At 41.0% G+C, this 13816-nt stretch overlaps 1 protein-coding gene across 1 annotated transcript in view; it reads right to left on the bottom strand.

Annotated features, from left to right (window-relative positions):
• Nucleotides 1-11715, bottom strand: part of AKAP7 (A-kinase anchoring protein 7) — a 72979-nt gene extending 61264 nt beyond the window's left edge. The window contains exons 1-4 of the mRNA XM_072333234.1: nt 11368-11715; nt 7633-7788; nt 6617-6762; nt 3075-3211 (exon numbers count right to left, since the gene is read on the bottom strand). Coding sequence (XP_072189335.1) covers nt 3075-3211; nt 6617-6762; nt 7633-7788; nt 11368-11545 — 617 coding nt within the window. The 5' untranslated portion in view covers nt 11546-11715. The remainder of the gene's footprint in view (nt 1-3074; nt 3212-6616; nt 6763-7632; nt 7789-11367) is intronic.
• Nucleotides 11716-13816: the final 2101 nt, after the last annotated feature.

Raw genomic sequence — 13816 nt, 5'->3', positions numbered from 1 at the left:
AGAAGTAGCAGGCACAAGTAATTCATGTTATTTAACAGCAGCAACACTCATAACCTTCTAATCATTTTAATTAGCCCTATTAAGTACATGTATGAGAACATGAAATACTTGTTCTGAATTGCGTTTGTTCTGAAATTATTCATGATCAAAAAGAACCCTATATTAATGTCTTCTAAAGATCTCTCATCTGCTCTTTACTTCTAGAACTGGAAGTTTTCACTAAACCAATATTGGCTTTATCAACTCTAGATGGCAGCAACAGGATAAAAACTCTCAAGAGTTTATTTTACTCTTTTTACAGCAAGTGGATGAAAGACTTCAGCATGATTTCTGACATGTTTGTATTTTTTATGCCTGTACATACACATACAGACATCTCTACACACTTTTCCAGTGTGCTTAATAAGATGGAGCACTGATGAAAACTATGCAGCTAATTGAAACCAAGGCCAGATTAAGAAAGCTACTTCATTTCAGTCAAAGATTTTTTGTCATGTAATAGGAAATACTGTCAAAACTCTTGCTTGCTTTCTTCACATTATTTTAAATCTCACATTCTTGGTTTTAGATGTAAAGTGTACTTATGAAGGCCAGATTGCAGCCTATCTGTTAGAAAGCTCCTATGCAAATTGCAGGTCCAGATTCCTGTACAAAGAAAAGCCTACAATACATATCTTCCATTTCCATATCATGCTCAAATGAATATTATGTTTAGAACTGTCTTATTATGTTTGGGCTCCAAATAGCATTCAACACATTTAATTTCTGTATAGACAGAGGCACTATATGATTGTGTAGATATGTAAATAGGATCTAAACTTATGGATCTGTGAACTCTCAGCTGCCTAGATCACTAGTTGCAGTATTACTGTCACTCAGCATTACACACAGGTTCTTTTGCCAGTCTGGATCTTGATTTCTTTCCATTATCATGGTATCAAAAATTGGTGATGAAAGGAAAATGCAACTTTTCAGTCCTGACGTCCTCAAAGATTATTAAAAAGAAAACATCAGTTACAAGAAAAAATAAGAATCCCATATAATAGAAAATGCAACCTAGAATACCTGAGGACAGCTGAACTAGGTAGCTGCAGGAAGCACCTGGCCAGGAAAGGGGAGAATCACTGGGGAAGCTGCTGCTGACTAGAGGACAGATCCTGTGTTCCTGGACTGTGGAGTTCTGCTGGGAGAGGCAGAAAAGAGCTCCATAAGCAAGTGCCCAGATGGCCATCAAATAGCAAGAGCTGAGAGGAGCTCAAGGTGTGGCTAAGGATACTGAATTTGGCAGTTTGTTTTGATATACTGTTTAGGACTGTATAATTACTAATGACAAGGCATATTTGCCTTTGAGATAATCTTTCACACTCCCTTTTTCAAAGTTCATACTTAAATGCCTTCAATAATAAGCTTGTTCTCACTGTTTTCACCAATTCCCAGGTGCCACCACAGTTCCTTCATCAACCAGAGCAGGTGTGTCTCTGCTCCAGGACACAAACGGAACAGCAGATCTATGATACTTTGCTTTGCTTTCCTTTCTGCACCTGGTTAGCTGCCTCTCTCTTTTCAGAGCATTGAAGGAGAAAGGTTACAAACTCATAACTTCACAGGAGGAGAGGTAAGAACATAGAGGCCTCAAGGAGTTAGTATTACAGCACTCAAGGAAACAAGTGTGGAAAAACAAGCAGGGCAACTGATTTAGACATACTGGTATCTCGTTATTTCTAAGTGTTAGATGTTTTCAGCCAAAATACCTTCTGCTACTTTCTACCTTGAGCATTTTCTTATACGCCATTTGTACTTTAAAAGCAAAACTTTTGGGGGATAAAAGTGATATGCCACACACAATTAATAGACATGCTGTTTAGTAATTGTGTTACCATAATTCAAGCAATATCTCACTGCACTTAGTAATTACTGATCTAGATAATGCAGTGTATGGACCACGTGGCTTTTAAGATGACAGATCTACAGATGATGGAAGCACCCTGAAAGACCTCCTCTTGGGGAGACAAAAAGTAGGGCTTCTCTATAACAGAATTAGAAGAATATAATGAATTTTGATTCATATCAAGAATTGCTCATGTAAACTGAAGGATTCCCAGTTGTTTGTATAATACCAGCAGACTATTTATCTGCATCAGTTGTCAGCAATTTAATTTTTGCTATTACAGTGTGTATATACAGAGACAGTATATATAGGTAAGCTACTAGAAACCACATCTATGTAGAAACTGACGAGAAAGGCCATGCAAAGCAGGACAGTGAAACACGTTTTCATTTCAAGTCACAATTACAGCTAATCATGCAAACTACTGTTCTAAATGTTTTAAATTACAGCTGTATAGACTTGAGTCTTATTCATATTATGAACTTAACACTAACCACTGAACTCGTACTTTGAAGCAGACTTGCCTGGGAGCTATACAACATGCGACAAAGAGCAAATGCCACCAAATCTAAAATTGCACTTTTATGTAGCAAAGTCACATATAACACGTACATGAATATGGCATTGTATAATACACATGCTTTTCTACAACTTTTATGCCTTCTATTTGATCAAACACTCAGCTATTTGCCTGAAGCGTTATAAGGCAATATAAACACCTCTTCTAGTGTGAGTATATTTTGGAGGCATTTAGAGGCATAAAAAACTAACTGCATGAGACAGTACATTGCAGCTAAGGCTTATTTCATTATAGTCTTTCATTGGCTATTACTAACTTAGCCTATAACATTTCCTGAGCTATGAAAATCTGAAAGTCCCTCTGTTAATCTGTTGAATATCTCCTACAACTGAAACAGAGCTATGAAATAACTACTTTAGCAAACGTGAGATTTTTGCATTTAAGTTCAGCATATGCTGTGAAAAATGCAAGGAAAAGGTGTACTTTGGGCAGAGCTCATGACATACCACGGTATTCAAATACCTAATATTAAGATTAGCAATTTAAGAACAACATGAGTTAAATATTCAGTAACCCCAGTAGTTCAGGTCTAACAGAAAGCATCAGTTATTCCTTCTAGTCTTTTTGTAAACTCCACCAACGAAACTACTTTTCCAAAATACCTACATGCTAATTTCTTCTTTGCTGGATAAATGCATCACTAACATTGTGACGTGCAATGAACCACAGTGAACCATTGCTTTGGAAAGCCTATCGTCCTTCTGTATTATTGCATCTTGGACAGCCCGAATGTTGGCAGCAATCTGGGAAGACAAAGGCATAGAAACAACAGTTAGCCATTACAGTTACTGCATCCCATAATGCAACTGTACAAGAAAGCGCACAAACTGAAGTCAAATGTTTGTGTAGAAATCATTCTTGCAGAAGGAATTTTTATCCTGCAACAAAGCTGTGCCCGCTGATCTGAGTGAACTCAAAGCGAATACAAATGCAGTGATTAATAAAGTGGACACTCCACATCACAACAGGAGCTGGATTCCCTAAGATGACAGATTCTAAGAACAGCTTAAGATCACGCAGTTAGTTGTACACTGACAGTGACCCAGACTAGAGACTTCTTTAGTGAATTTCCTCTACTGCCTGTTGAACATTTACGTGCTACGTACAGACAAGCATCTGAAAAGTGGAAGAAGTCTTTGGAAGATCAGGATCAGGCACATTCAAAGCAGAATATTCTTATATATATTTGTATGTGTGGAGATACTCGACTTAACAATTCTGATCTTCCTGTCCAAAAGAGAGTACAATGTACATGTTCTCTTCAAACATTTTAATGAATTTCTGTGACATTTCGGCAGATCTAACACCATCAGTCTTCTTTAAAAGTATCTTTTTCTCCAGTGAAAAATATGTGCTTTATAAATCATATCCCAACTGTTTATTGTGTTTGCAATTAGGATAGCTGTTGTATTGCAGTAATTTTAAAAAACATGCAGGATTGCTTGAATCTATGAGTAAATCAAACCCAATAACCTTGACTGACTGGCAAATTGAGTTACTTCTTTAAACCACAGCAAGCAAACACCAATCAGCTTTGGTGCACATAGTCTAGAAGAAGCATGTAGAAACCATCAGTCTGATTTTTATTAGAAACTCACCAGTGAATTCTTAACAAACATACTGCGTATATTGACTTTTATAATGAGCAGGAGGAGCTTTGAGGCTTAAACTAGCCATATTTAGTTATAACAAACATACATTTCCTGAAAAAGCAAACTGTAATGGGAGCAAGCAGTACTTTTGTGAGCCACGTTGTTAAGATTGGTTTTGCCTTGCAGTGGTTTAACCTAATACATCTAGTAGCACCTTCATTATGTATTTAGAACATAAAGCACCATATACATTAAATATATATATATATATATATATATATAAGTGAATGGTATCAACTCTAGAGAGAATGGCAAGGACAAAGGAAGGTAAAAACCATTTGCCAGAAAAAAAGTGATATGGAATCTACAAAAGCAGTTTTACTAGCATAACACGCATGAATAAAATCACACCAACACTCTGATTCTGTATCATGTTGTAATAAATTTTCTTCATGTAATACTTTTCCTTCATGTGTCAGAACTTATCCTGGCTATATGATACATTTGCTGTAGTCTCAGATGCAGGAGAAATGTAAGCTGTACCCTGGTGCTGAAGAAAATGAGCATTATTCAGCATTCGTATTAGAAGGCAACACCTCACGCTGCCTCACCCATATTGTTTTCTGAGCAGTGCATCCCAGTCCTTTCCTGCTTATGTCCTGAGCTCCCTGCACTACCACCAGTTTCCCCCTTTAGCTATCATATCAAGCTGACAGTTTCATGCATCTTGAGGTTTCCCAACTTAAAGAGATGCCTGTCCCAGCTATTCCCCCGCTCTCCAATTATTCTTAAAAGTTCCCACTGAATAAGGACTTAAATATTGACTCCAGTGTAACCTCTCCCATTACACAGAATACATTATTCTAAAGAGCAATACGTAACTTAGTTTTGCTTACTGAACACTACTGGGAAGTAGCTTTAAAAATTTAACAGCTTATTGCAATTATAATCAAGACCGAAAGACCCTCAGGGATTAATCTAGCCAGTGCTAACATACCAGGTGAAAGATAACTTTTATCAGAAAAATGGTACAATAATCATCTATTTCACCATTTTTTTTGCAAAATTAAAAATACAAATTCAATATAAATCCAAAATGAACGGAACGCCACATTTTACTTTTGAAGATTTAAGGCACAATTAAAATGAAAGCAAGGAAAATGTTTAACTTCCAAGAGGAACAGTTCCTTACGTGTTTCAGAAACATCCCTTACTACAAAATGGTTCTTTGTGTAAAGCTCAAAATACTATATAAGATATGAAGAAAGAGCAATTATGCCTAAAACGCTTGACTGGAATAAAATTAGATCCTCACAAAAGGAAGACCTCTGATTGCTAACTGAAATACTACTAGTAATTACCAGATCCCTGCCAGCTATCAAGAAACCAGATGTCTTAAGTTTGAATTTTGGCTACTGTTGCCTAAATGAATTCCAGCATGTGTTTCCTACTTTGCTAACAACTCTACATCTGAGGCAAGTGTTAGCAAAACTTGCTAGCAGAGTCTTGGAATTCCTAAATGCTCTGAGATTTAATACATTTGTCGCATTACCTCCGTAAATGAAAGAAGATCAAATCCACAGAAAGAAGCACGTTAAGATTTTTCCACTCCGTCAGTAATTCAATGTAACAACTGCGAGCAGTAATTCTCAATTATCAGATTATATAACTCCTACATTAATTGTTGCTGTTAAATCGTGGAAGAGACAGGACAAAAAGATAATTCAGAGCAGGATGGCATAAAAGATCACCAACAGTTGTGTCGGGCTATCCTAAAATTATCCTGAGAAGGGAGTTCTGCCATCTCTCCTTCACATAGCATTTTCCGAAGAATCAAAGACTGCACTATCATTTCCAAAACTAGTTTACATTATTTTCATTGCAGGTTCTCTCCATTTTTGACTTTCACTGAACACAGGTAGTACGGATGCAGAATGAGTTAAAATTCAGCTGAGAGCTAGGTTACCGTTAGGTTAAACACCTGCTGATTGCAGGAGAATAAGTTCTGAAGACTTTGCTGCATTGCCATTTCAATGGCATCTCACTAAAGCAGTAGCTTGTTGGAATTTAAACAAGGTGATCAGTTTTATGGGAAACTTATAAAACTTCAAAATGTAAAGTTAAAACAGCGGCGGATCCGCATTTAAAATCTTGTGCATAGGTGTCATGGTCTACCCATGACAATAGGGAGAGCTAGAAATCCTGCAGTGGTTTTCCTATTAAAAGGAACGTCTCTCTTATTCCTTATTTCATTTGAATGACAAAATAAGCAACACTGAAACAGTGCAGACGGAGAAATTAAGTTTCAATCAAAATAATTTGAATTCCATAAGAGAGAATAAAAAGAGAACCTTTCTCTAGTCTTTCCCAGGTGAGTAATTTTATTCACAAAGATGTTAGTTTAAAAACTTAAGTGACAGAATAGGCTGCTAATGTTCTTCTAAAAATACCTGAAAAAATGAGCTTGCTCAAGCTCAAACACTGCTCTTCTTATAAACACATGCAGCTGCTGAAGTAACTCTAGTTATAGCGAATTACTGTAATAAAGAATATTACCTCTGGATTAGTAATTGGAAGAGAAATGAAATAATTTGGCTGATATTGCTTTTTCTTTTTCTTCTTCCTCTCACTGCCTTCTGGAAGTTCCTTTCCAGTAGCCCTCTTCCTTTTCTTTTCCATGTTTATTTCAGAGGCTGTATGCACTGCAAAAAAAAGAAAATACTTTCAGCGTATAAACAAAGATACACTTAACATCATATCCAATAATCCTTAATATCACTTCAGTCAGCTGACTGGACAACATCTTCTTAGGCATATGATCTGCCCACGCACTGAACTGTCTGACTGAGATCCTACTCCAGCCTCCATTAACATAGCCATGTAAGTGGAGTACCATACTTGAACTAATAGTCTATACATCCAGGCAGGGTTTATAAGTGGTTAATATACATGCATGGCTTCCAAACACAGCTGTGTTTCATTAAGCCAAGTTGCTGCAGTGAACTAGGCCAGCAACTGTCCGTACCTGACATGTCCATGGACATGACTTCAGAGCAATTTCCCACATACTGCATTTTACAGTATAAAACAAGATGATAAGCAGGATTATTAAAGGAGAAGGTTGTGGTAGACTAGGAATGGCCAACCTACAGTCATTGGACCAAACCCAGACAGTTCTTCTTTGTACCACAAAATACTCTTCTCCGAGATTATTTTGTTTGCAGCCTCTCTCCACTGCCTAATAACAAGTGCACTTCTAGCCACATGCTGGGAATACACATCTGGAAGACAGCTCATAAAAGCCATCACTTCAGCAGCTCATATATAGTAATGTGAATAGATGTACATAAGACATCATCATGCTGTGGCTCATTGCTTCAGTGAATCACAAATGTTTAACATGCTCAAGTATCTGAAAGACTGAGGACTAATAAACCTCTGGACTTGGTTCTGTTTGCAGGGAGACTGTACTCAACGGGCCCAGCCTACCTGTGCATTCCAACAGACAGGATCAGGCACTGTGTGCACAGTATGTCTATGCTGTGACACTGTGTTCATTTAAATACACTTACTAGCAATTTCATCTTCAGTATCTATGCCAGCAAAAGGCATTTCTGCCATCAGAGAATCTTCTGAATCAGCATGAGGACGTGGCTTTTCTTCCTCTTGTGTCCTTCTTTTATTTCCTTCAATAATTTTCTTCTTTTGCAGCATATTTTCCAGCCCATCTGTAATATATTTAAATAACACGCTGGGTGTGAGTTTTCAGCATAAACACCTACGTGACATTATACAAAAGCAATGTTCAAAACATAAATCTATCTACTTCTCAGCAAATAAATAATGACATAAATCCCTATTAAGAATGCTACTCTTCTTCCTTGACAACATATCAACAAAATCACTTCAACACTTTATGTGAAATAGCATAAACAGAGAGTCCAGCCTTCTACATTTAATAACTTATGGTTTTGAGCCGTTCTAAGCAAATGCAGTTAGAAGCAAAGAGGACAGTTATACCGACTATAAAACAATACAAATCTTCATGTATCATGTAAGGCTCACTCTGGATAACGGTAACAGCATGTGAAATTCGGTGCAGATAAACACCAGGAGATTATTTCCAATGTAAACATGCTGAAAACGAGGCATGAAGGAGCAGGAAGGGAATCCTACAAATTCACATAAAGCAAAGAGTTCTCAGCTGACTGTATCATGCAGGAATGAGATGATTATTCTAGTCCTGCATCTCCCACACAGTGTAATATGTGTATTAAACTACAGCTTAAGAAATGAAAAATCAGTATCTCCTCTAGCAACAGAAAATGTACACACAATGAGACATCCAGTAATATTCTCTCGGGACAGCTCCACAATGGGATTACTGTAGTGGAAAAAGCCTTGTGTCAGAACTGCAGTTTATCCCAGGACAGCTCATTATGACAGACAACACACTTTGAAAGCTTCTCTTGTGACCACTGCAGATAGTCCAAATCTGGCCCAAGGGGAAAAACTGGCCGCAAAAGTGCATATGATGTTATTGTGGCATGCAAAGCTATGATGCATGTGTAAAATCAACAGTATAGAGTCTGGGCTATTGGGATGATAAGCGAAAGAAGAATCTGGTTACATGCTAACTCCAGCCTAAGGTAGGGAGGCATCAATCACTATGTTGCTGTGGTCTGACACCTACTTTTAAGCCAAAGGCTAATATGAATAAACAAACTAGAGAGGCTGCTTGTTCCCTCTGCAGACAATAAAGAACTATGTATGACAAAGAGATGTTAAAAGCAACAATACATGTATTACCTAACACTCAGAGTTATGCTTACATGCTGCTGATCCACCAGCATACAGAACATAACGCTTTCCCCTTTTAAAAAGGTCACAAACTGAAGGACAAGACAAAAACCCTTGAAACTGACAAACAAGGCAGGAAAGTTGACAAGAAGATTCAGAAATGCAAAATCATACCCCATTAAAAGCAAACGGAGTTTAGTATGGGAGCATCAGCTGCGGAACAAGGATTCACCTAAATCTGAGGGGTGTGTATTGCAGATGATGCCCTCCTTCTGCCCCGTAGACACAAAGCGTAGTATGTGATGAACAGCAGCAGGTGGGCAGAGCAGGAGCACGGCCCATTAGTTAAATCCCTTCCCAAAGAACACAGGTGCTGCTTCTCAACTCTACATATCGAGATCCCCATCAAAAACTCTATCCCACCTTTTCCTGAATTAAACATTAAGGAAATCACCAACAAAATCCAAGACTTGTATCCTAGTCACTAAAGCAACCTGAAAACAGGACTTTCCAGATTCCTGGCAAAATGTTAATAATCTGAGACCTATGTAACTAGAAGAGATTCCACAGCAACTCCTTCACCACCAAACTACTGAAGGATAAATTTTATTCTTAACTGCATGAATTTCATATATGAAAAGGGATCTACGCCATTCCTGTATTTGTCTTAGAGCAGTTACTGACCTATCTGCCATAAAGCAGCTACTGATGTTCATGAACATGAGCCACCTGTTCCTGCAAGGAAAAAAAGAAGAAAACAAAACAAGCTACGTATGTCTCATAGAGAACACGAAAGTAGGGAAAAGCACTCTCATTGTACTCCTTTCTCAGGCCTCCTCTCTCCACACTTTGTTGCAGGAGAAACAGTTTTCCACTCAAGACCCGGACTGTGGGCACTGTTTGCCATGTATAGTAACAAATAATGATTGGGGTTGGAACTGGATGGACTTTAAAACTCCATCCAACCCAGTCTGTTCAGTTATTCTACAACTGAATATAACGCTGCTGTGGAAATGAATGGTCTTTCTCTCTAGGCTTTGTGAGCTCCTACTACTAGCACAAGCTTCACACGCCCAGAGAACTGCAGAATCATAAAGGTTGGAAATGAGCACAAAGATCATCTAGTCTAACCATCAACCCATACCCACCATACCCACTAACCAGGTCTGGAAGTACTGTATTTACACAGTTCCTGAACACCACCTCGCTGTGCAGCCTGTTCCAGCACCTGACTGCTCTTTCAGATAAGAAACATTTCCTAATATCCATCCTGAACCTCCCGTGGTGCAACTTAAGGGCATTCTCTCTAGTTCTTTTGGTAGCTACACAGGAGAAGAGGCTGACCCTCACCTCACCACAGCCTCCCTTCAGATAGCTGTAGAGAGCAATAAGGTATATCCAAGACGATCCAAGGGCTATAGCACCTCTTCAATGAAGATAAGCTGAAGGAACTGAGCTTGTTCAGCCTGGAAAAGAGAAGGCTGTGGGGAGACCTCATTGTGGCCTTCCAATATTTAAAGGGAGTTTATAAACATGAGAGAAATAAAACTTTTACAAGAGTAGATAGTGATAGGACAATGGGGAATGGTCTTAAATCAAAGGAGGGCAGATTTAGGTTAGACACTGGGGGAAGTTTTTCATGGAGACAGTGGTGAGGTGCTGGAACATGTTGCCTAAAGAGGGTTTGGATGCCTCATCCCAGTTCCCTCAGCCACTCCCCATATGACTTGTGCTCCAGACCCCTCACCTGCTTTGCTGACCCTCTCTGGACACACTCCAGGACCTTGATGATTTTCTTGCTGTGAGGGGCCAAAAACTGAACACAGCACTCAAGGTGTGGCCTCACCAGTGCTGAGTACAAGGGATGATCACCTCCCTGCTCCTGCTGGCTGTGCTATTTTGGTACAAACCAGGATGCCACTAGCCTTGGCCACCTGGGCACACTGCTGGCTCATGTTCAGCATCGACCAACACCCCGGGTCCATTTCCTCCAGCCTTCCAGCAACCCTGCTACAAGACTGTAGTGTTGCATGGGGTTGCTCCACCCAAATGGGAAACAGCACTTGGTCTTCCTGAACTTCATCTCACTGGCCTCAGCCCAGTGATCCAGCCTGTCCACACCCCTCTATATGGCCTTCGTACCCACAGGCAGATCGACACTTCCTTCCAACTTAGCGACATCTGCAGACTCACTAAGGGTGTACTCAATGCCCTCATCCAGACCGTCAATAAATACACTATTAAACAGGGTCAAACCTGTTTAATAACCCAAACTGACCCAGCTGAAGAAACGTCCTTTTAATACTAAGGCAGAAATGTTGAGGTGTAGCACTCCGCACGGCCAGACGGCTGCGCAAGCCCGATTATTCTCGCACGGATCGCTCGTGGATCAGCTCATCGCCGCTCCGTCACCGCAGCTGCCGCGCACCCCGGCGCCCTCCCGCCCCCGCGGCGCGCCTGCTCGGCCCCGCCCGCAGCCCGTCCCCAGCAGGCCTCGGCCCCCTCACCGTGCGCTGGGCTCGAACCGGTTGCGACGGCCGGCTCTTCGCCATCCCCCGCTTCTGCCGCTGCCGGCCGCAGCGCCATGGGACTCGCACGCTGGGCGAAATGGGCTCGCGGGGCGAGAAGGGCCGCAGACCACGCCGAACAGAGCGCGGGGAGCAGCCGGCGTAGCACACGCTGCATCTCCGAGTGGGACGAACGAGGCTGCCCGCCGGCACACCGCGGCCCGGACGGGAAGGGGCCGGGAGCGGGCGCCGCGTCCTTCGGCCCGACGAGAGAAGGGAAACGGGGCCTCAGGCGCGGGACTACAGCTCCCAACGCGCACCGCGCGGCCGGCACGGCGCGAGGCACGGCGGGAGGGGTTGGTGCTGCTCCGGAGCATCATCTGTGTGTTGGGCCTGCACGGCCCGGATCGACCGCTTGCTGTCTGTTAGCTGGGATCCAGGGAAGATACATAGTCTATCTAGATAGTCACCTCTTTCTGGCCTGTTTAGCATTGATGGGTGAAGCACTTAAACGTTTGACTACACGAGGTTACAGATGAAATACAAAGAAAGTATTTATTATATTTATTTTGTATTACATTTGTAGAAATGTGAATGTGAAACGCAGTGTTTTATCCGAAGTGGCTCCCAGACAGTTCATTAGGTGGTTTGAGGAAATCTTCAGTTTCTGTTTGTACAGTTGACAGAGGAATCTACTGCAGTGCTGGAGAAACAAATACTTAGCAGTCACACAACAAAACAAACATTTGGGGTGAACCTAGAATTATTTCTGTTCAGTTGTCGCCAGCCTAGTACTAATATGGAGCTGTATTCTTTGGGTTCATGGTGTGCCTGGGTATACAGGTTGCAGGGAAGTGAAGGATTAAAAATGCATTTGCTAGGGGTTGTAGGATTAGCTGATACGATAAATCATCCCTACGAGTCAGGAAAGTGGTTTGAGAAAAGATGTTCAACAGAGGACTAGAAAGCTGATTCTTCTGCCCGCCTAAATACCACAAAAGTGACATAGTTGTCACTGACCTGGTGCCCGTCTGATGCAAGCCAGTACGTATGTTGTTGCAAATGCTTAGGTTTGGGCTAATGCCCGAGTTTCATCAGTTTTCTGTGGCCTTGTCTTTATTAAGGAGAGTTTCTGATTAACCTCACAGTGAAACGGTTGTCCTTTTGAGGAGAGAACATCAGAACTTGTGACAGCTGAGTGATGTTAGCAGACAGAGAAAGCACAGGCAGCTCCACAGCTGTATTTGTGCCTACAGCCACATTGCCTGTGCGTATCATCTTCTCACCTGACTGTCTCTTAATCCATCATCTAATTTAAATCAAATTTAGTAGAGGGTGAAAGGATTCCGAGGCACAGTATTCCCACACCTTTCCTGAAAATGAGTGTTCTGTGAGAAAAGAGATTCATTTAGCTCCCAAAGAGACAGTACTTTGTGTATGTTTTTCCTGGAACAGTGGCAGCTGGCCACGAGTGCTGGTCAGCGCGTTAGATGATAGGTCACAGCACATTTTATCAGCACAGATGATCTCTTATCTTAGTCAAACAAGAGAGATTTGGGAGCCACGAGTATTCAGGCCGCGGTTCACTTGTGGGAGGTTAGGAAATAAAGGGGCAAGAGCAAAATGCATTTCAGGGAGGCCTAAGTATTGAAAGAGGATATTGAGATACTGTATAGGATGTGGGAGGGAGACGATGATATTGTAATGGGAGGGCATCAGGACTGTAGGGGAAGCTTTGGCTATTGTGATAAGATGGGAGGATGTAACCGATATGAAACAAGGCTTTGTTACAGCCACTGTTGATAGAGCAACTTGTTTTCTCACAAGTGAAGAACAGACTGTGATTTGATAGTAGTAAGAGACTTTCTATAGGAGCAAAGAAAAGCATAAGTTGCAGAGCTACAGGTACTGGAAAATGAGAAAGAGACACAGGTGCCAGGGTTAAAGTAATTTAATGCAAAGATCAGAAAGCAAAATGCTAGGGTTTCTTCAATAACCGTATAAAAGGAAGAAAACCACAGTGATGTTGTGTACTTATGTACTTAATGAATAGAAATGGCATTTGTTATCTAGCATGAAGATTAAATGGAAATTACTTGTGTGGCTATTTGCACGATCTGTTGACGTGTTAGTTTATGTACGTTATTGCAGAAGGGAACAGAGCAGGAGAATCAGATGTAAAATCAGCTGATTATCCAGAACTGCAGTTCCTTACTTGCTACCCTCTGGGTGGTGACCTGTTAAGAGAATCACCTGGTGAAAGTCAGTCTGCATGCTCAAATGCTGTTAATGTCAATGTATTGTTCTGCTCGCTTCCAGGTACCTCTAGGCTTTTATGATGGCAGGACTCTGAGCATCACTGTTGAGCAGACAGAGGAGTCACCTATCAAACTGGGGCATGAATGCCTTTGCCAGCAGGTTTGCTGGCCTGATAAGGAAGGCTTTAGGC

The sequence above is a fragment of the Excalfactoria chinensis genome, chromosome 3 (assembly GCF_039878825.1).
Source record: "Excalfactoria chinensis isolate bCotChi1 chromosome 3, bCotChi1.hap2, whole genome shotgun sequence".
Classification (NCBI taxonomy): domain Eukaryota; kingdom Metazoa; phylum Chordata; class Aves; order Galliformes; family Phasianidae; genus Excalfactoria; species Excalfactoria chinensis.
Note: the sequence above shows the minus strand (reverse complement) of the source record. Positions and strands in the feature narration are given on the sequence as shown.